This window comes from Polyodon spathula, chromosome 2 (genome assembly GCF_017654505.1).
Source record: "Polyodon spathula isolate WHYD16114869_AA chromosome 2, ASM1765450v1, whole genome shotgun sequence".
In the NCBI taxonomy this organism is placed as follows: domain Eukaryota; kingdom Metazoa; phylum Chordata; class Actinopteri; order Acipenseriformes; family Polyodontidae; genus Polyodon; species Polyodon spathula.
Window position 1 is genome coordinate 7,701,588 of NC_054535.1, and position 16,723 is coordinate 7,718,310.

The 16,723-nt window shown below is 36.7% G+C and overlaps 1 protein-coding gene across 1 annotated transcript in view; it reads right to left on the minus strand.

Moving 5' to 3' along the window:
- nfxl1 (nuclear transcription factor, X-box binding-like 1) overlaps positions 1-16,723 on the minus strand; it is a 47,805-nt gene that overhangs the window by 24,558 nt on the left and 6,524 nt on the right. The window contains exons 9-16 of the mRNA XM_041275359.1: positions 16,115-16,229; positions 14,961-15,085; positions 13,810-13,932; positions 12,590-12,680; positions 10,468-10,588; positions 9,916-10,075; positions 9,018-9,109; positions 4,423-4,444 (exon numbers count right to left, since the gene is read on the minus strand). Coding sequence (XP_041131293.1) covers positions 4,423-4,444; positions 9,018-9,109; positions 9,916-10,075; positions 10,468-10,588; positions 12,590-12,680; positions 13,810-13,932; positions 14,961-15,085; positions 16,115-16,229 — 849 coding nt within the window. The remainder of the gene's footprint in view (positions 1-4,422; positions 4,445-9,017; positions 9,110-9,915; positions 10,076-10,467; positions 10,589-12,589; positions 12,681-13,809; positions 13,933-14,960; positions 15,086-16,114; positions 16,230-16,723) is intronic.

The window sequence follows — 16,723 nt, forward strand, 5'->3', positions numbered from 1 at the left end:
TAAAGTTTATCAGCAGCAGCATTAGGCATCAGGATAGTAAGGTAGGTTCTTGTATGACACAGGGATCAAAATCCTTATGGGCATCTGGCTCCTAGCTTTTAAAATTCGGTCGCCTTAAAAAAATAAATAAAAATAAAAGATATGGGCCAGGTAAAATACTATCGTGACATCACTGTTTGACCCCCCCCCCCCCCCCCCCCCGGTCGATGCACATGCCTTAATCCACTCTAAAGCCAGCCGGAATACATTCTTCTTTAAATAAATGTTACAAATCAAATCAATCTGCCCGAAAAAACGTAAATACAGTATAAATTAGTTTGTGTAATTTACCTTTTTCTGCTATGTGAAAGTAAATCTCTGTTTTATACACATCCTATGAACACTATCAATGTGCTATATGAAACAAACAAAAAAAAAAATTCAAAAGCATTTGCAATCAGCAGCAATAGCAGCTACTCTTAATGAGAAGTTGGAAAACAAATGGATGCTGACTGACATTGAGGAACTTGATTTCAGTAGTTCATTATGTAACAGCAGACTCTGAATAAACTTTATGAACAAAATGAAAACTGACCAAACAGCACAATTAGCAGCAACATACTGGCTACCAGATGTCAAATTATATTACTTTGGCTAATACATTTTAAGAGGTAGTACTAAATACAGTAAGTCAGGGTCTACTGAAATCTACACAAACACACACTGAAATATGTATATAAAAAAAAAAAAAAAAAAAAAACAAACAACAAAGTGACTGTTTAACATGTAGGTTACTAAAAAATAAACAGCTGACAAACGAGGACAATTTTTTAAAGGTACATATGCTGCGTGTAAATTATTAACATGTTTTCTTATGTGCTGTTTACTGCGCTACTGGGATAGTGAACTGAAGCCTGAACTGAAAAATCAGTGAAACTAATAATATAACTAACTTATTTTGTATCTGACCTGCCCATTCCCACAGTCGCCAATGGCGAAAGCAAATTAACATTTCATCGCTGAGACCAATTTTGGTCGCCCCTGGCAGCTCGCAGATGTAAGCTCTGTGTTCTAATTAGTTCCCTTGCTTTTTTGCAGGAAACAGAGTATAACCCCAACTAAACATTGCATGCTATACAAGCGTTTTTTCTTCCCCCGCTGTGCACATGCTGCCCCTGCCCGGCTGAGGCACCCCTGTATAAGACCCAGAAATTGCACAAGACAAGACTTTAATCAAGACTCACCAAGGACCACAGTCTCTGTTCACAAATGTACTTTTATGGAATAAAGGATATAAAAGAACATAGATATTAATGGAGTACTGCAGTTATTCCATGAATGAGGATCGTTCAAACACTATGAATGTTCAGGGAGTATTCAGTTTATTATATATACAGTGCCTATAGAAAGTCTACACCCCATTGAACTTTCACATTTTGTTATGTCAGTGCCTCAGAGTTTCATGCATTTAAATGAGGATTATTTTTTTCCACACTTATCTACATACCATACTCCAGACTTAAGGGGAAAAAAGTATTTATTGGGAAAATTATATATTAAAATAATTATATATTAAAAATGCAAAACTGAAAGATCATAATTAGATAAGTCTCCACCCCCCCCCCCCCCCCGAGTTAATACTTTTTTGCATACTTCAAATGGGATTCAAGGTGGGCTTTCTTGAGTAATGGCTTCCTTCTTGCCACCCTACCATACAGGCCAGGTTTGTGGAGTACTTGGGATATTGTTGTCACATGCACACTTTGACCAGTCTTGGCCATAAAAGCCTGTAGCTCTTGCAAAGTTGCCATTGGCCTCTTGGTAGCCTCTCTGATCAGTCTCCTCCTTGCTCAGTCATCCAGTTTGGAGGGACGGCCTGATCTAGGCAGGGTCTTGGTGGTGCCATACACCTTCCACTTCTTAATAATCGTCTTGACCGTGCTCCAAGGGATATTCAAGGCCTTTGATATTTTTTATACCCATCCCCTGATCTGTGCCTTTCAACAACTTTGTCCCAGAGTTCTTTTGAAAGCGCCCTGGTGCTCATGGTTCAGTCTTTGCTCTGAAATGCACTACCACGCAGAGGAAACCTACAGGAACTGCTGAATTTATCCCAAGATCATGTGAATCACTACAATTTAACACAGGCGGAGGCCACTTAACTTGGTGTGTGACTTTGAAGGCGATTGGTTACACCTGAGCTAATTTAGGATTGTTATTAGAAGGGGGGTGGACACTTATCCAACTAAGCTCTTTCAGTTTTTATTTTTTATTAATTTTCTACAATAGTATTTTCAAAACAATAGTTTTTTCACTTGGAAGCTGTGGGGTGTAGACAAATAAAAATAAATAAATAAATAAATAAAACTATTTTAATGCATTTTAATTCCAGGCTATAAGGCAACAAAAGGTGAAGATTTAGAAAGGGGGTTTAGACTTTCTATAGGCACTGTAACTATAATGATGTATGGAAAAGGAAGCAGATTTAACTGCAGAATTCAGAGAATTAAGCTCCACATCTGCTTTGTAAAAGTGACAGAATTTGGAGAAGTAGGATTTACCTGATCATTTTGTTTTTCCCTTTATAAAAAGTTGACCATTGTATTTGTTCTGTTTTCTCCATGCTTTTCCCATGGTTATACGCATTTACCATATGCATTTACCACACCCAGTTTATCTGTTTATTAAATGTGCTTTACCATATTTTGCTGTTCTCAATGCTCACCTACCTTATACTTTACCGTACTTTCACTATGCTTTATTACACCATGCTATGGTTTTACTATGGTAAACATGTATAAGGAATGACTTAAACTAATGCAATCCAGAAAAATAAGATTCATGCAGTATCATTCAATATGAAAGTTGTCTGATGATAAACCACTCAATACTTGATATGTTTTAAAGAAGCTTTTAGAATGGTATTAGATTCTTTACAGTTCAATAACTTTCTATACATGAAATATCTAATTTAATCTATCAAGCTTTGTAAATAGGGACCCGTGTGTAAGCAGAAGCACTGTCTACATTGATGACCACTAGATAGCTACTCAATATCTCTTTCATTTACAAGATTGAAAATTTTATGGGCATGACAGCTGGGGAACCCTGGAGCTAAAGTTTAGAAGGGTATTCTGCTTTGAGGATCCATGAATCTACTGATAATCTGCTAGCATGTGGGAGGCCCTCAGCCAAGAACTTCTGGCATACGTTTTAATCAGTCAATACTTATATCAAGAATCAGAAAAAAAATAGCACATGGTCTATTTTAACTGGAAGAGAAGTGATGATCCTAAGCTGAAAAGCTGCCAGATTGCATCTGAAGTAAAATACATTTTCAAACATGGATTACCATTATTATGATGCACACCTTGTTATTTGTAGAATATTTTCTACCTCTATTTGCACTACACAATAAAATGAAATGAATCTTTTGGTGCGGTTTAATACAAAGCACAACCAGGAGCACTTATACTTTTAGTTTTACTATGCAAGCTGCACTATTCAGAGAGCCAGACATGTGCACCATGGCATACCACTCAGATACATTTTAGCCATCCAGCATTTTTATAATCCTTCTGGACGACACACATTGCTTAAATGAGGAGGGTATTTGAAGCATGCAAGAAACGGTTTACAAGGAATGATATTTCAAGTATCTAGGTGGGGTGAGTATGCACTATATATTAGGGCTTTGGTTGTGAATCTTTTAGGTCATGGAAACATTATGGAGGAACAAAACAATAAACAATTGGTATTTCTAATCTAATATAAATCATCTGTCATGTTACAGTGGGTGGTTTCTGCCAAAGTTTGTAACATATCATCTTTAGTTAAAAGAAAACCCATAAATCTGATAGAGCGAGACTATTATATATATATATATATATATATATATATATATATATATATATATATATATATATATATATATATATATATATATATATATATATATATATATTCATTCTATGTTATTTAAAAGCAATAAACATTTTTATATTTACTGTTTGTCATCTGTTTCAAACCTTAGATTAAAAGGAAATGTATAACAGTGTTTTATATTTCTATTGTTTTTATTCATAAAGTGCCCCTCCCCCACGAAAAAATGAGTGACAGGTTGCTGGGCAGACTCAGTACTGTGTACGACATGCTGACAAAACCACATTGAGTTAAATTATTAATCAATTATAAAAAAACTAAAATGATGCACCATATTAAAACTCTCATATAAACATGGATGGTACAGTGGATGTTTTGCGTTGTGCTATTTTGTTCTGTTTCTTCCACTGAACGCAAATACAACTTTACTTTCTTTGCAGTGGTTTGTTTTTAAATGAAGCTGCCGATCGAGAAGCATCAGAAAGTAGGAACATGTATCAAGTGGCTATACCCTACATTACCACCCACTGTACACCTCCACATCCTATTGTATTGACTTACCTCATGTTCCCCAAGGCATGTCCTGCAAGAAAAAAAAAATAAAATTCAGCTAGCAGTTTGGCACATTTCAACATCATTTGCTAAACCAAACTGACAACTAAAAACGATCATTACAGGTTTCTAGCTATTTATCCAGGCTTGCTGTATTACAGTGGCAAAAGACTAAACCCAAAACCGTACAGCTGATCTTTAGATACAGTTTAAACATTTAAAAAACCATTTAGAACAGACTTACTGAAATGCAGCATAGCAACTTGACATTTAAAGACCAAAATGTTTAATACGTTGCTGCTTCATCTAGCAGTGCAATGAAGTCAAGATGGCAACCTAGAAAGTATGTTCCTATCCTTGAGCTACTGACAATCGAGATGAAGCCACAGCATGTTTGCAGAGTTAGCATGAGCAAACAAAGCAGAGCATGTAACCAACCCCTTTGAAGCTGTTGCTAAGTACACACTTTCTGCCACTTTTATAAACTGAGGGGATCTTGGAAAAACGTGAGGCCCACAACTGCATTTTTATTATAGATAACCTATTATTGCTTCAATTTACCAACCAAATGCAACTGTCTGAAAAATAACATGCTTGTGGGTTTTTCAACCACATCTCTTCCAGAAAATAACACACACACACACACTTGTAATCAAAAGTTTACCCACCCCAATGGAAATTTATAATTTCTAGAAAGTTCTCAAACAATGAATTTTAGGGGAAATCGCTTAGTGCAAAAGTTTTGCTTTTGTGGATGAGGGAAAAAAAAGTAACAGAAAAAATCAAGAAATAGATCTCTGTAATTTTTTATTTGAGCATTTTTTTTGCAAAACTCCAAAAATGCTAATTCAAAAGTATTCATACCATAACAAGGAAAATTAAATGAACAGCCAGTTGAGGCACATTAAGCAATACCAATGTCTTTTAAACGATCTGGTTATTTGCCAATGAGCTTTTGGAATGATTCTTTCATCATTCTTCAATGCAAAATTCTTCCAGTTCATTCAAATTCCAAGGACTTCACTTGTGCACAGCCTTCAACTCATATCAAAGGTTCTCATATCAGATTTAGATCAGGGCTTTGACTAGGCCATTGCAGAACCTTGATTTTATTCTACTTTAACCATTCCGAAGTAGATTTTGATGTGTGCTTTGGATTGTTGTTGTGTTCAGGACATGTGAGCAGAGCAGGACCATTTTGCTAAGAGTGTGGAGTGGATAAAGTGCCTGAATGGAGTGTGAGCGTGAAAAGCCTCTGGCACCACTCCTCCTCCAAAAGATGTTTTGCAAAGGAAAAACATTTAACACAGTACATATAAGATATGATCCATAAACGATGCAGCTTTTGCGATGCTCCGACAATATTGTGCAATCTATGAAATTAAGAGTGGTCCACTGCTCTCACATGCTCTGGTTGTATTGGAACGTCCAGTTGCGCTTTAAACCAAGTTTTGTAGCTGAGGGTTTCAGATAATTGGCCAATATCTTTTGGTATGCCAAGGAATACATTTTACCATGTATTGGAACAAAATTTCCTTTGCCATTAGAAGAAAACTAGCCCCATAGAAGGATATTATCACCTCCATAGTAGGTATGGTGTTCTTTTCTTTGTACACCTCACCAGACCTTCTCCAACCATAATGACTATCAGTGTAATATATATATATATATATTATATATATATATATATATATATATAAATATATATATATATATATATATTACACATACACACACACACAATCACTTTGAAGGATTGTGCTACAGAGTCAACCATATCAAGAGCTCCGGCATAACACTGGCCGCGTATGAGAGGATGGCAAGCAAGAAGCCGTTACTTCAAAAAGTACCATCTGAAAGCACACTGGAGTTTGCCAGAAAGCATGAGAGTGACCCAGCTGCGATGTGGGAAAAGGTTTTTTGGTCAGATGAGGCCAAGATAGAGCTTTCTGGCCAAAACTCAAACTACTGTGTGTGGCGCAAACCTAACACTGCCCATGCCTCAAGACACACCATCCCTACAGTGAAGTATGGTGGTGTCAGCAGCATGCATCTTGTTACAACTGAAGGAAGGATGGATGGAGCAAAATACAGGAAAATACTGCAAGAGAATCTGCTTCAGTCCACTAAAAAAAATGAAGCTTGGGAGGAAATTCACCTTTCAGCAGGACAATGATCCCAAGTACAAGGCCAAAGCAACACTGGAGTGGCTCAAGAACAAAAAGGTGAATGTCCTACAGTGGCCCAGTCAAAGTCCTGATCTCAATCCCATTGAGAATCTGTGGCACTATTTGAAAATTGCGGTCCACAAGCGTCGTCCAACCAACCTGAACAACCTGGAGCAAATCTGCCAAGAAGAATGGGCCAAAATCACTCCAATACTGTGTGCAAAGCTGGTACATACTTACGCCAAAAGACTTAAAGCTGTTATTGCAGCGAAAGGTGGCTCTACCAAATATTAATGCGTGGAGGTTGAATACTTATGCAAGCAAGATATTTCAGTTTTTTATTTTTCTTAAAAATATTTCCCAACATAAAACCAATGTCACCTTACAATAATTGATTCTGAGTTTCAGTGTTTTAAAATAAAATATCAAACAGAACGAAATTTCAATGTACCATTTGTAATTCAGTAATATGAGAGAATTGGTCAGGGGTCTGAATACTTTTGCAAGACACATATATATATATATATATATATATATATATATATATATATATATATATATATATATATATATATATATATATATATATATATATATATATAAACAGAGTTTTAAATTACCAGATGCTACCTGGGTCTCTTTTTACTACAGAGGATTTAGATTTATTAATTTGAGAATTTAAAGAAAATGTAGAAAATACGACAATACGGTTGTCTCTGGCCTGCATAACAGACAATATTAAGACAAGCTTTTGCATTGAGCCTTTTCTTAATTGACAGGACATCAATGTTTTACAGAAAACAATAGAGCAAGCGGCAAGTACACCTCAATAATAATAACTGTGCCGATGATTCTCGCAAACAAAACACAACAGGGCTCTACAATGTGACTAATTTAGTCACATATGTGACTAAAAATTAGCTTGTGCAAATGTGAATTTTAATTTAGGCGCATTTGTGCTACTAAAAATCCCTAAAGTTTGACTATAAAATACAAACGATTTTTTTTTTTTTTAGCTGACAGTATAAAATAAAAATAAAAACACAGACCTAAATTGTCATAGCTCAATCGTAATGTACTTTGGAAATGTAGTTTATTGGTGTCCACTGCCACTGTTAATCACACATTAAAAACTAGAAATCCCATGCCCTGCGAATTTCACTGATTTATCAGTGCGATGGCTACTCATTTTCACACAGTTTGAAAACTAGTCAAACCAAGATGAGGAAAATCATTTTATAATTATTTTCATCTGACTGAAGAAGTTTGAAAAGAAAATCGCGATGAACAAAATTCAGACATGACTGCATATTTACAAGAAATGAGCAAAGAAGGTATTTGTATTATTATTATTATTGATGATATTTCCAGGACTAAAAAAGGTTACACAAGTCTACAGATCTGAAGGGACTAAATGTATGTCTACTACATAGTATTTAAATATGTATCATGCACTTAAAACATTAACGTGTGATTTTTTTTTTTTAAATCATTACCTGAAAAAGACCTGGGTACCTGGTTCCTGATTTTCTACCCAGGCCGACCTCTAATATATCTATTTGTTATTGCTAAAAAAGGAATGTATTATTGTTTTAGTTTATATCAAATTTTGACGAAAGGCCGAGCACATTTTGCCAATAATAATCGTGTTGAAGTGGACCTCTCTGTTCTAATTAGACGCTCCTTCCTGGTTGACAATTAGCCAATGTGGGAAGGCTCAAAATGCAATGCCCACTTACGTCAGAGATAACCAAGATAATGTTTTTCCCTTTCAAACAGCATCTATATTTACCTCTCAAAAGTAGACTATCCCACTCCCAACAACAATATGCCCCTTCCAGAAAAGAACACATGAGCTTTTGTTTTACAGACTAGATGACCTAGTTTAAATAGCAAGTATAGCCTGAATTCCACGTATACTTTCCATGTAACCATGAGACAAGGTCGGTATCAAATAAAACATCTGCAGAAACAATTAGAGATCATGCTGCCCATTCAGTCTTATGTAATTCTGTTATTCCAAATGTCATGTACTAGAGAAGACCTTTAAATGTGGAGCACTGAAAGCAGTTGTTAAAGTATTTGCTTAACTAACAGTTATTTAGGGTTAAAAGACATCAGACAATGCAGCCAGTGCTAGTGTTTACTATATGAATCTTCCTATACAATAAGGTTTCAGCTTAACTTTTTTTTTTGTCTACTATAGATTTAAGTCACAAGCTAATCCTAGTTAACAAAAAAACAACTATCTTTCTGTACTACATCCAATTAACAGCTTTAAAAACTACAATATTAGTATTGGTTTATTTAACACTATGACTGTGCTCGTACATCATTGTAAGCCACGATTGTGATCCAAGGCTGCCTAACAGGCTGAGTGAATACAGGATTACTGTACAGTTCTTTAGGTAAAAATAAACTTGAAAATGCACGTACCTGGGTACAGGAACCTGACAGGGTGGGCAAGGCAGAGCAGTTTGAATGAAGGCCGGTTCAGAAGGCTGTTCCCAAGGACCTGCAAGCTGATGCTAAATCACAAAATGAAACAAACACAGAATTGCATATTATAAATTGATTTGCTATCACTTGTTAAATGAACACTAAGGTGCAACCTTGATGTAATCATTAACCAGTCCCTCTGCAGTAATCTACTCCTAGTATATGTAAGAAATACTGTACATCAGTAAGAAACATACCACAGAACAAATGTGGTACGCCTATTTCTTACATTCACTAGGGGGCAGGTTAATGCACCACACATACAGTACTTAGCCCTTTTGTGAGGCCACAAGTGTGCTTTATACTTTTGAGTTTTACAAATTCACCAGGATGTGACGGCAGAAAGAGAAAAGGATGCAAAGTGAATCTAGATAACTAGAATAATGTAAGTTAAGGTAATTTCCGACAAACACCAAGTTGCTTTTTTAAGAGGGTTTTTTTTTTTTTTTTTTTTTTTAATTTCCTAATAGAAATGCTCATTAGCATTTATAAAACAAACCTGTTTCATTTCCCCCCCCCCCCCAAGTACATGTTTACACCATCAATAGTTAACAGGGACTCAAACAAAGACGTATGGATCTGTGTAACTCACAAACTATTATTTATAATGTATTTATCAAATACATGTATGCCAGAAATGTGAAAACTACAGTGCATAGCACTGACAGATGGAATTACTTAAATACAAGTCAAAAACACAACGTACTGAGGGGGTAAATTAACATTACAAAAGAGAGAAAAGGCAACTAGCATATTCAGTTGGCTCTGTGCTTACAGAATAAAAAACATTCAAGAATGTGGTACGGCTGCCAAATATAAAATGGTGTTTCTGTACTTTGTCAGTCTGTTTGACCATCACTTCATCGTGGCATGGAGCTGGACAGACGTGTCCGCATTTTTTCAGCACTCTCTGGCAAGACTGTCGGCACGAGGGGCAGGCGCCAAAGTGGCAGCGATGTCTCTCTCGACTTGAGTGATGACACGTCGGAGGATTCCTAGACATAAACAGATGCAGGCTCCTGAAAATAATGCTTCTGACATTTCCAATGTGTTCTTGCTTTTCTGTTATCAGTGCTGGGAATGTCTAATTTGGGCCAGTACTAAAGCTTTCTCAATCAGGGGTAAGAGGACAATGTTACAAAGTCCTTGAACAACTCTAAGCTTGGACACCGTAAATATTAAGATGATATGACAATCAAAAACACATCAACTAGCCCCACTGAAAAATGTATTTTGATCAAAGCAATTGGCAGTGAAGCAAGAATGGGAGGACTTGCACTTCACAAATGCTGATGTGCAATACTTAAGATTCTTAAGCACTTATTGAATCTTACATTGTGGCTAGCCAATGGCTCATGGAGCTCCATTAGGACTCGTTTTCACTGACCTGCACAGCTCTTTACACTTGGGTGGTTTAGTTGTTCTCTCCCTTCCGCAAGGTACTTTTATACAAGTGGTGCTGCAATTACATTTCACATCTACTGTCTCAGGACATGGATAGCAACTGCCTGCAATACAAAAATAACATTTAATATTACACAAAATAAACACAACAAATGCAAATATAAGCCCTCAGAAACACCTTCATATTTGTTATTCAACATCCTGTTTTAAAAAAATGTGAATCTCCCCCATTTTAATCTCTTTTTTTAAAGTGAAAAGGGCACAAGTTGGTTTAGGTACAAATGCACAGTGTTATATCCAATAAGGTGGATATGTACATCTACAAAGGGAAAAAAGTGTAAAATGTTGAAAACACCACATGCAGCATAAATGCTGTATTTATCTACCGACTAGTGCTTTAAAATCTCCTTTGCGGAGGTGTCAGGTTACATATAGAGCAATATTTAGGTCACCACAGCCTTGCTTACAGGATTACCCAAGAAGTTAAATCCCAATGTAAAAAAAAATGCTGAATTGCTGTCAGAGCAAGTATATAGAATTGTCTTCAGTTACATGGGGTTAGTTGATCATGCTTTCCATCTTTTCCATAACAAGATTCCTTTTAAGTTGCCAGCACTCCATAGAGAAATGTGATCAGCTGACAAAACAAGAATGTCTGATTTGCACAGCTTGTTCAGGCTGTGTCACAAATGTATGGGCTACACCAGAGGTGGCCAATCACGGTCTTGGAGAGCCATCCCACTCCTGGTCTTTGTTCCAGCCCTGTTCTCAATTGTTTAATTGAACCAATTCAACCTCCACCAAGACCCTAAATGAGTTATCTTATTTTACCTGTTAAACCTGGAGTGGATTGGCTCTCCAGGACCGTGACTGGCCACCCCTGGTATACACCATAATCACAGTCAGTGTGCTGCACAAAGTGGTACAAAGGTTTCACATGCCAAAATACATTCGCAACAGGGCTGGGCTTAAACAGATTTCACAAGGCACTACTTCTGTAGCTTTGCATTAATTATTCAAGAAGCAAGGGCTATTCAGATAGCATTTCCTTTCTCCTGACATTAATGTCCTTAAGAGCACCACTAAGCATGCAGCTGGTCGTGTGCAACAGCAGAGCAATGGTTCTAATCCAATGGTTTTCATGGAGAATGCTCCACTCAATGGAGAGCATGTGAAGGTCAAGGTGATTTTTAGTACAGATGCCATTTGAAAGTTGTGCATCTAATTGTGCTGTATTTAAAAATGATTCAGGCTAGTAAAACAAATTCAACAATGCTGATAACCCAGAAAGCTCTGTATCAAACAACCATTTCACTCTCGCCTGGGCATCAACATTTTAATGATCTCTCCACAGCATTCTGAAATCTAAAAATCGAAAAGGTCACCAAATGAGCAAATAAGAATAAAGCTGGTACACTTCTATTGAAATCATTGTTACATTATTTTGCATATTAAACTGAAACATAGAAATTGTCTCAGACTGCATACCATTGTCAGACAGCATACCATTCTAGTTTCTCTAGTTTTATAAACATGTAATTTTATAAACATGACGTACAGTGGATATATTGTAACTTAAACAAGCACATGCCCTTCTCACTGCATTCTCATCTCCAATATCGATAAATGTGTTCATTTAAATATGATTTAGGCATATTTGCTTTCGTTTGATTTTAATATAACAAAATGCCAGGGCTTTCACTCTATGGCATGCTTTTCTTTATTCAAAGGATATTAGTTGCTATCACAACTTGCTATTTCAAAACAATACAGGCATAGATAGCAGCAGCTGTAGCTCAAAAACTGCGATGTTGTTTTACCCTGCTGCAAGTGTTTTTAAAATAATGACAAGACAACATGTGTTCCAGTCGCATCAACCTCATGTCAACTGATAATGTTAATAAAAGGGACAAGACGTTAAGTGAACATGTATATAGCAGTGCTTGATATTGTTCCACCGCTGGTTGAATGGCTTGTTCCTGTTAGCAGGGCTATTACTCTTGACTCAATAGATCCTGTGTTGGCAGGTTTGATAAACATATACCATATGTGACCTCCATTTGTTCAATACACTTTCACTGACACTGTCTGTTAGTTGACTTTACCTCTGTGGCAGACAGAAGGACACTTGTGGTTCCTGCATCCCATGGTTCGACCGCAGTTCTGGTCACATGGTGGGCAGTTTCCTGAACAGCACTGTGGATTGAAGCAGGAACAGACACCCGTTACAGTACAGAGGCCAAAGACTATATCTGATCGTTAAAATCACTTGCTATAAAACCAAGAGACATTTCTTTTTCCCTTTACATCAACACAGCCATTGATGTATGAGAAATGTGTTACAGCTCATAAATAACAAATAGGACAAATATTAGTGGTGCAGTATATTCCATAAATCCTCATACCTGGGTAACAGAGAGAGGAAAAAGTAAAACATATTAGATAGGGTTGGGCGATAATGACATTTTCAGTTAAATTATTTTAAATCACGTTTTTAAATACTATTTATTGTAACATCCCTTTTCTGCTTTTCGGAAGACAGCTTTTTAAAATAAAGCCCTAGCACTGCTCTTTACCACAGCATCAGAGTGAATAGCAGCGTTTTTCCCCTCAGGCCTCAGATTCTCTCTATGGACAAATCAGAGACATTCAAGCTCAACACAGGAAAAGAGAAGAACAAGGCACCCACAGCTATTTTGCTAAACAGCTCTCCTTCAATTTCCATCTCATTTGGCCATCAGCCATATCACACTAGGTGGTGCCAGCAGTAATGGCATGGTCACAGATCTGCCAATAAGATTTTTCTCCACTCCATTATAAAAAGCTCAGAAGCAAATTATACATATGCACACATACAATTACACATATGTTAATTATAATTCTTCTCTTAGCCTTGCTTCTTAGTTATGTCCCTTCCAGACTAAAACATTAGTCTGGAGTATAGAATTTAAAAGCTGCACTAGTCCACAATTATAGTCAACAAATATTGAATTCCTGTGCCTGTTTCTACAATTTGCTCTCCTCTATACTGTATTTTATCAGGTGAGCAGACCTCCCACAGAGACAATCTTTGTTTTCATTTCCTAATGACAGTTCTAGCAGCAGGGACACAAGCCCATCGTCTGTTTGACTGTTGTCCTAGCAAGAGGAATCCGCTTTTAATAAGAGACTTTTTTTTTTTTTAATTCAGTTAACCCATTTATCAAACCCTACAATGGACTATGGTGGACAAAAAGATCTATAGTTGTACATGTACTGTGGCTGTTAACTTAAAAGTAAATAAATACCTGTGACACCTGCTGATCATTGATGCGCAAAAGCTCACCTTTCTTTTGCACTGGTGCCGCTGGCAGTTTCTTGTTTTAGGACACTTTGATTCACACAGGTACTCCTTGTGACAGGGCATGAGCTTGCTGTACTTCCCACAGCGACACTGCTTCTCCACCTCCTACCCAGGCACCACAACAAAACAGGCATGTAAAGCACACTATATAGAAGCAATACTGGATGAAAAAAACAAAACATCAGAGACATACAAAGATATCTGCTCTACTCTAATTTTGACCCACTAGGAGACTTTTTTTTTTTTTTTTTTTAAAAACAGATTTTCACTGATAAATTCCTGCTTCTTTTTAAATGATCCTGACTTTGACAGATTTTCCTCACAAATTTTACAGTACCTTGTATTTTGCACAGTTTTTAACTGTGATGAGCATATTGGCACAACGCTGTGAAAATAATACTCGATTTCAAACAACAAAGTGAAATGCTGCTCACACTTTTTATTAAAACATTTTAGGATACAGATCTTGCAATAGCAAAACAAGATGGAGTAAATTTCACTCCATGTTCAATATATGACAGTGGGTACTGACAAAATTAGTGCTTTTTGGAATTCAAGCATGGTTTATGAGGCCTCAACATTTAATTTTGTACAGCTGATTAAACAAGTAGCAGTAAATTGACTATAGAATAAACACCAAAACCATGTGGCTGCCTAAGCAGTATTTTATTGGCCACTTTTATAATTAAGAAGTCAGATCATCACAGGGCTACTTATTTATATCTTGTTTTTAATTCAGATTATGTCCAAGTCTATTCATTTGTATCTAAAATGGATAACTATACTTCCCTCTGGACAAATTATCTGTTTTATTCAAGCCTCTATGATTTATATAATAAGCAAAAAAATGCCCAAACACTAAAACCCTTGCCTGGTCCTTAATAATGCATAATATTAAAATGCCATGGTGATTTTACATTACACAAACATGCGATTTACATTTGCAGTCCGGTGCTTTAGCTGGATTGCTCTGGTGCCATTGCCGAGCAGTGCTGAATCTCCCTCTAGTGGAGATATAGGAGACAATCACTTTACGAGCATTACAGGATAGATTAAACAGGGTTCTCCAGGCATGATAGGATTAAACAGGGTTCTTCAGGGTTAAGCAGGCGCTTTTTGACTATTTGTCTTACCTGTCTGCAGGTCTCGCAGGGCCCTCTGTGGCAGCGCATTGAGCATTTGTGAAGCCCGCACTCCATCACTTTCTCACAGGTGTCTCCACATGTTGGCACATCCTCAGTGCAGGGGAGAGAGTACTCTGAAAAGAAAACGATAGCAGCAGTTACATTCAGCGGGTTAAATACTGAGGAAATTGCAGGCACAGTAAATTGCCCACTCCATAGTAAGCGTATGATGCAAGCTATTTTTCTTCGGTTGAAAGCCAGGCCCTGCAGTTTTTGCAGAGTACCAAAACTCATACAATATAACTGGTTAACTCCAAGCCGAGTGGTTCAGAGAAAGACTGTTTTGACATTTAGGTATTTTTAGTTTACACTGTAGTCCAAACTCTCTCCAATGGTCTAGCTACAATCATACCGTATCTTCTATAGCAAATCTCCCAGGAGTTAGCAGGTTATCTATGACACTATTTGAAATACAGATGAACACCTCGTTTAATACCATGCCCCGTTTATTATCATGATTTTTCAAAAACCACTCCCACCATGCACCATAGGCTCTTTGAGAAATGACCTCTCAATATCATTGCACAAACCCGCTTATTGTCACATTTTGTGCAGCCTGTCAAATCCTGCATAGGCGGTCTTAACAGGATGCAGTTCAGCTACAAAACACCAACGTCGCCAAATTTTAACAATCAGTCTTCTCACAAATGCATACAAAAAAATATACCAAATATAATGCCTAATTAATAGCTCTCATCAGTCAACAATTCATGCCTTTATCTAATGACTCCAAATGTTTCATTCCAGTTAATGATACAAAACGTATGTCCTGTAGTAAACTACATGCCTTTGCTTAAGTGCAAACAAATACAGTATTAAAATACTGCTCTTTAATTCACCGTTAGCTAGCTTTCTTTTTTTCCTCCTCGCACTCGTAATGTGCTGTCATAGGCAAACGTGAAACTTGCTTTATATCACAAATTATACCTGCACGGCAATCATAACATAATGCGGGTTCATCTGTCTTTGCTTAAAAAACAACAGGTGAAGAACCAAAGCAATCTCAGCCTGTATACGATACCAAAGCTAACAAGAGTTAATAAAATGCATTTAAAAGCTGGGTTTTAAAAGCAGTGCATTATTCAAAACTGAAATGTGCTCACTGGATTTGCCGCATGGGCATGCCCGGTTTCCTGATCGGGGGCACTTTCCACAGGGACCTGGATGGCAGACCATCTCACACGTGTGATTCCCACAAGGCAGGGTTCTTCCACAAACCTGGAAAACAAAAAACAATCACAATTGTACAGTCATTCATCTATGCAGCCCAAGAATCAACACATATATACATATACACACACGTGTGTGTGTGTGTGTGTATATATATATATATATATATATATTTTTTTTTCTTTTTACCAAATATAATGATTTATAGGGCTGCTAAATATTTCCCTGCTTGCTGGACTGGTGTTTTGGGAGATGGTCATGTATACAGTATATCATAAGCAGCTGAAGTCCAGAAAGGTTCATATAAAAATAATATGTATTTGAATTAAGTATAATTTGGCATTGTTCGCTTTCATGGGCAAATGTGATGAGGATGACTGCTAGTATTATCATTATTAATTAATAATATTTTGTTTTAATTAAATTTGATTTATTTAACTTGTTTTGACAGGTCTATTCAAGTCATTTCATTCTTAGAACTATGCTAATACTTCTGTTTTGTTCCCAATAAATAGACAGCGATTTTCCAAATGTAACAAAAT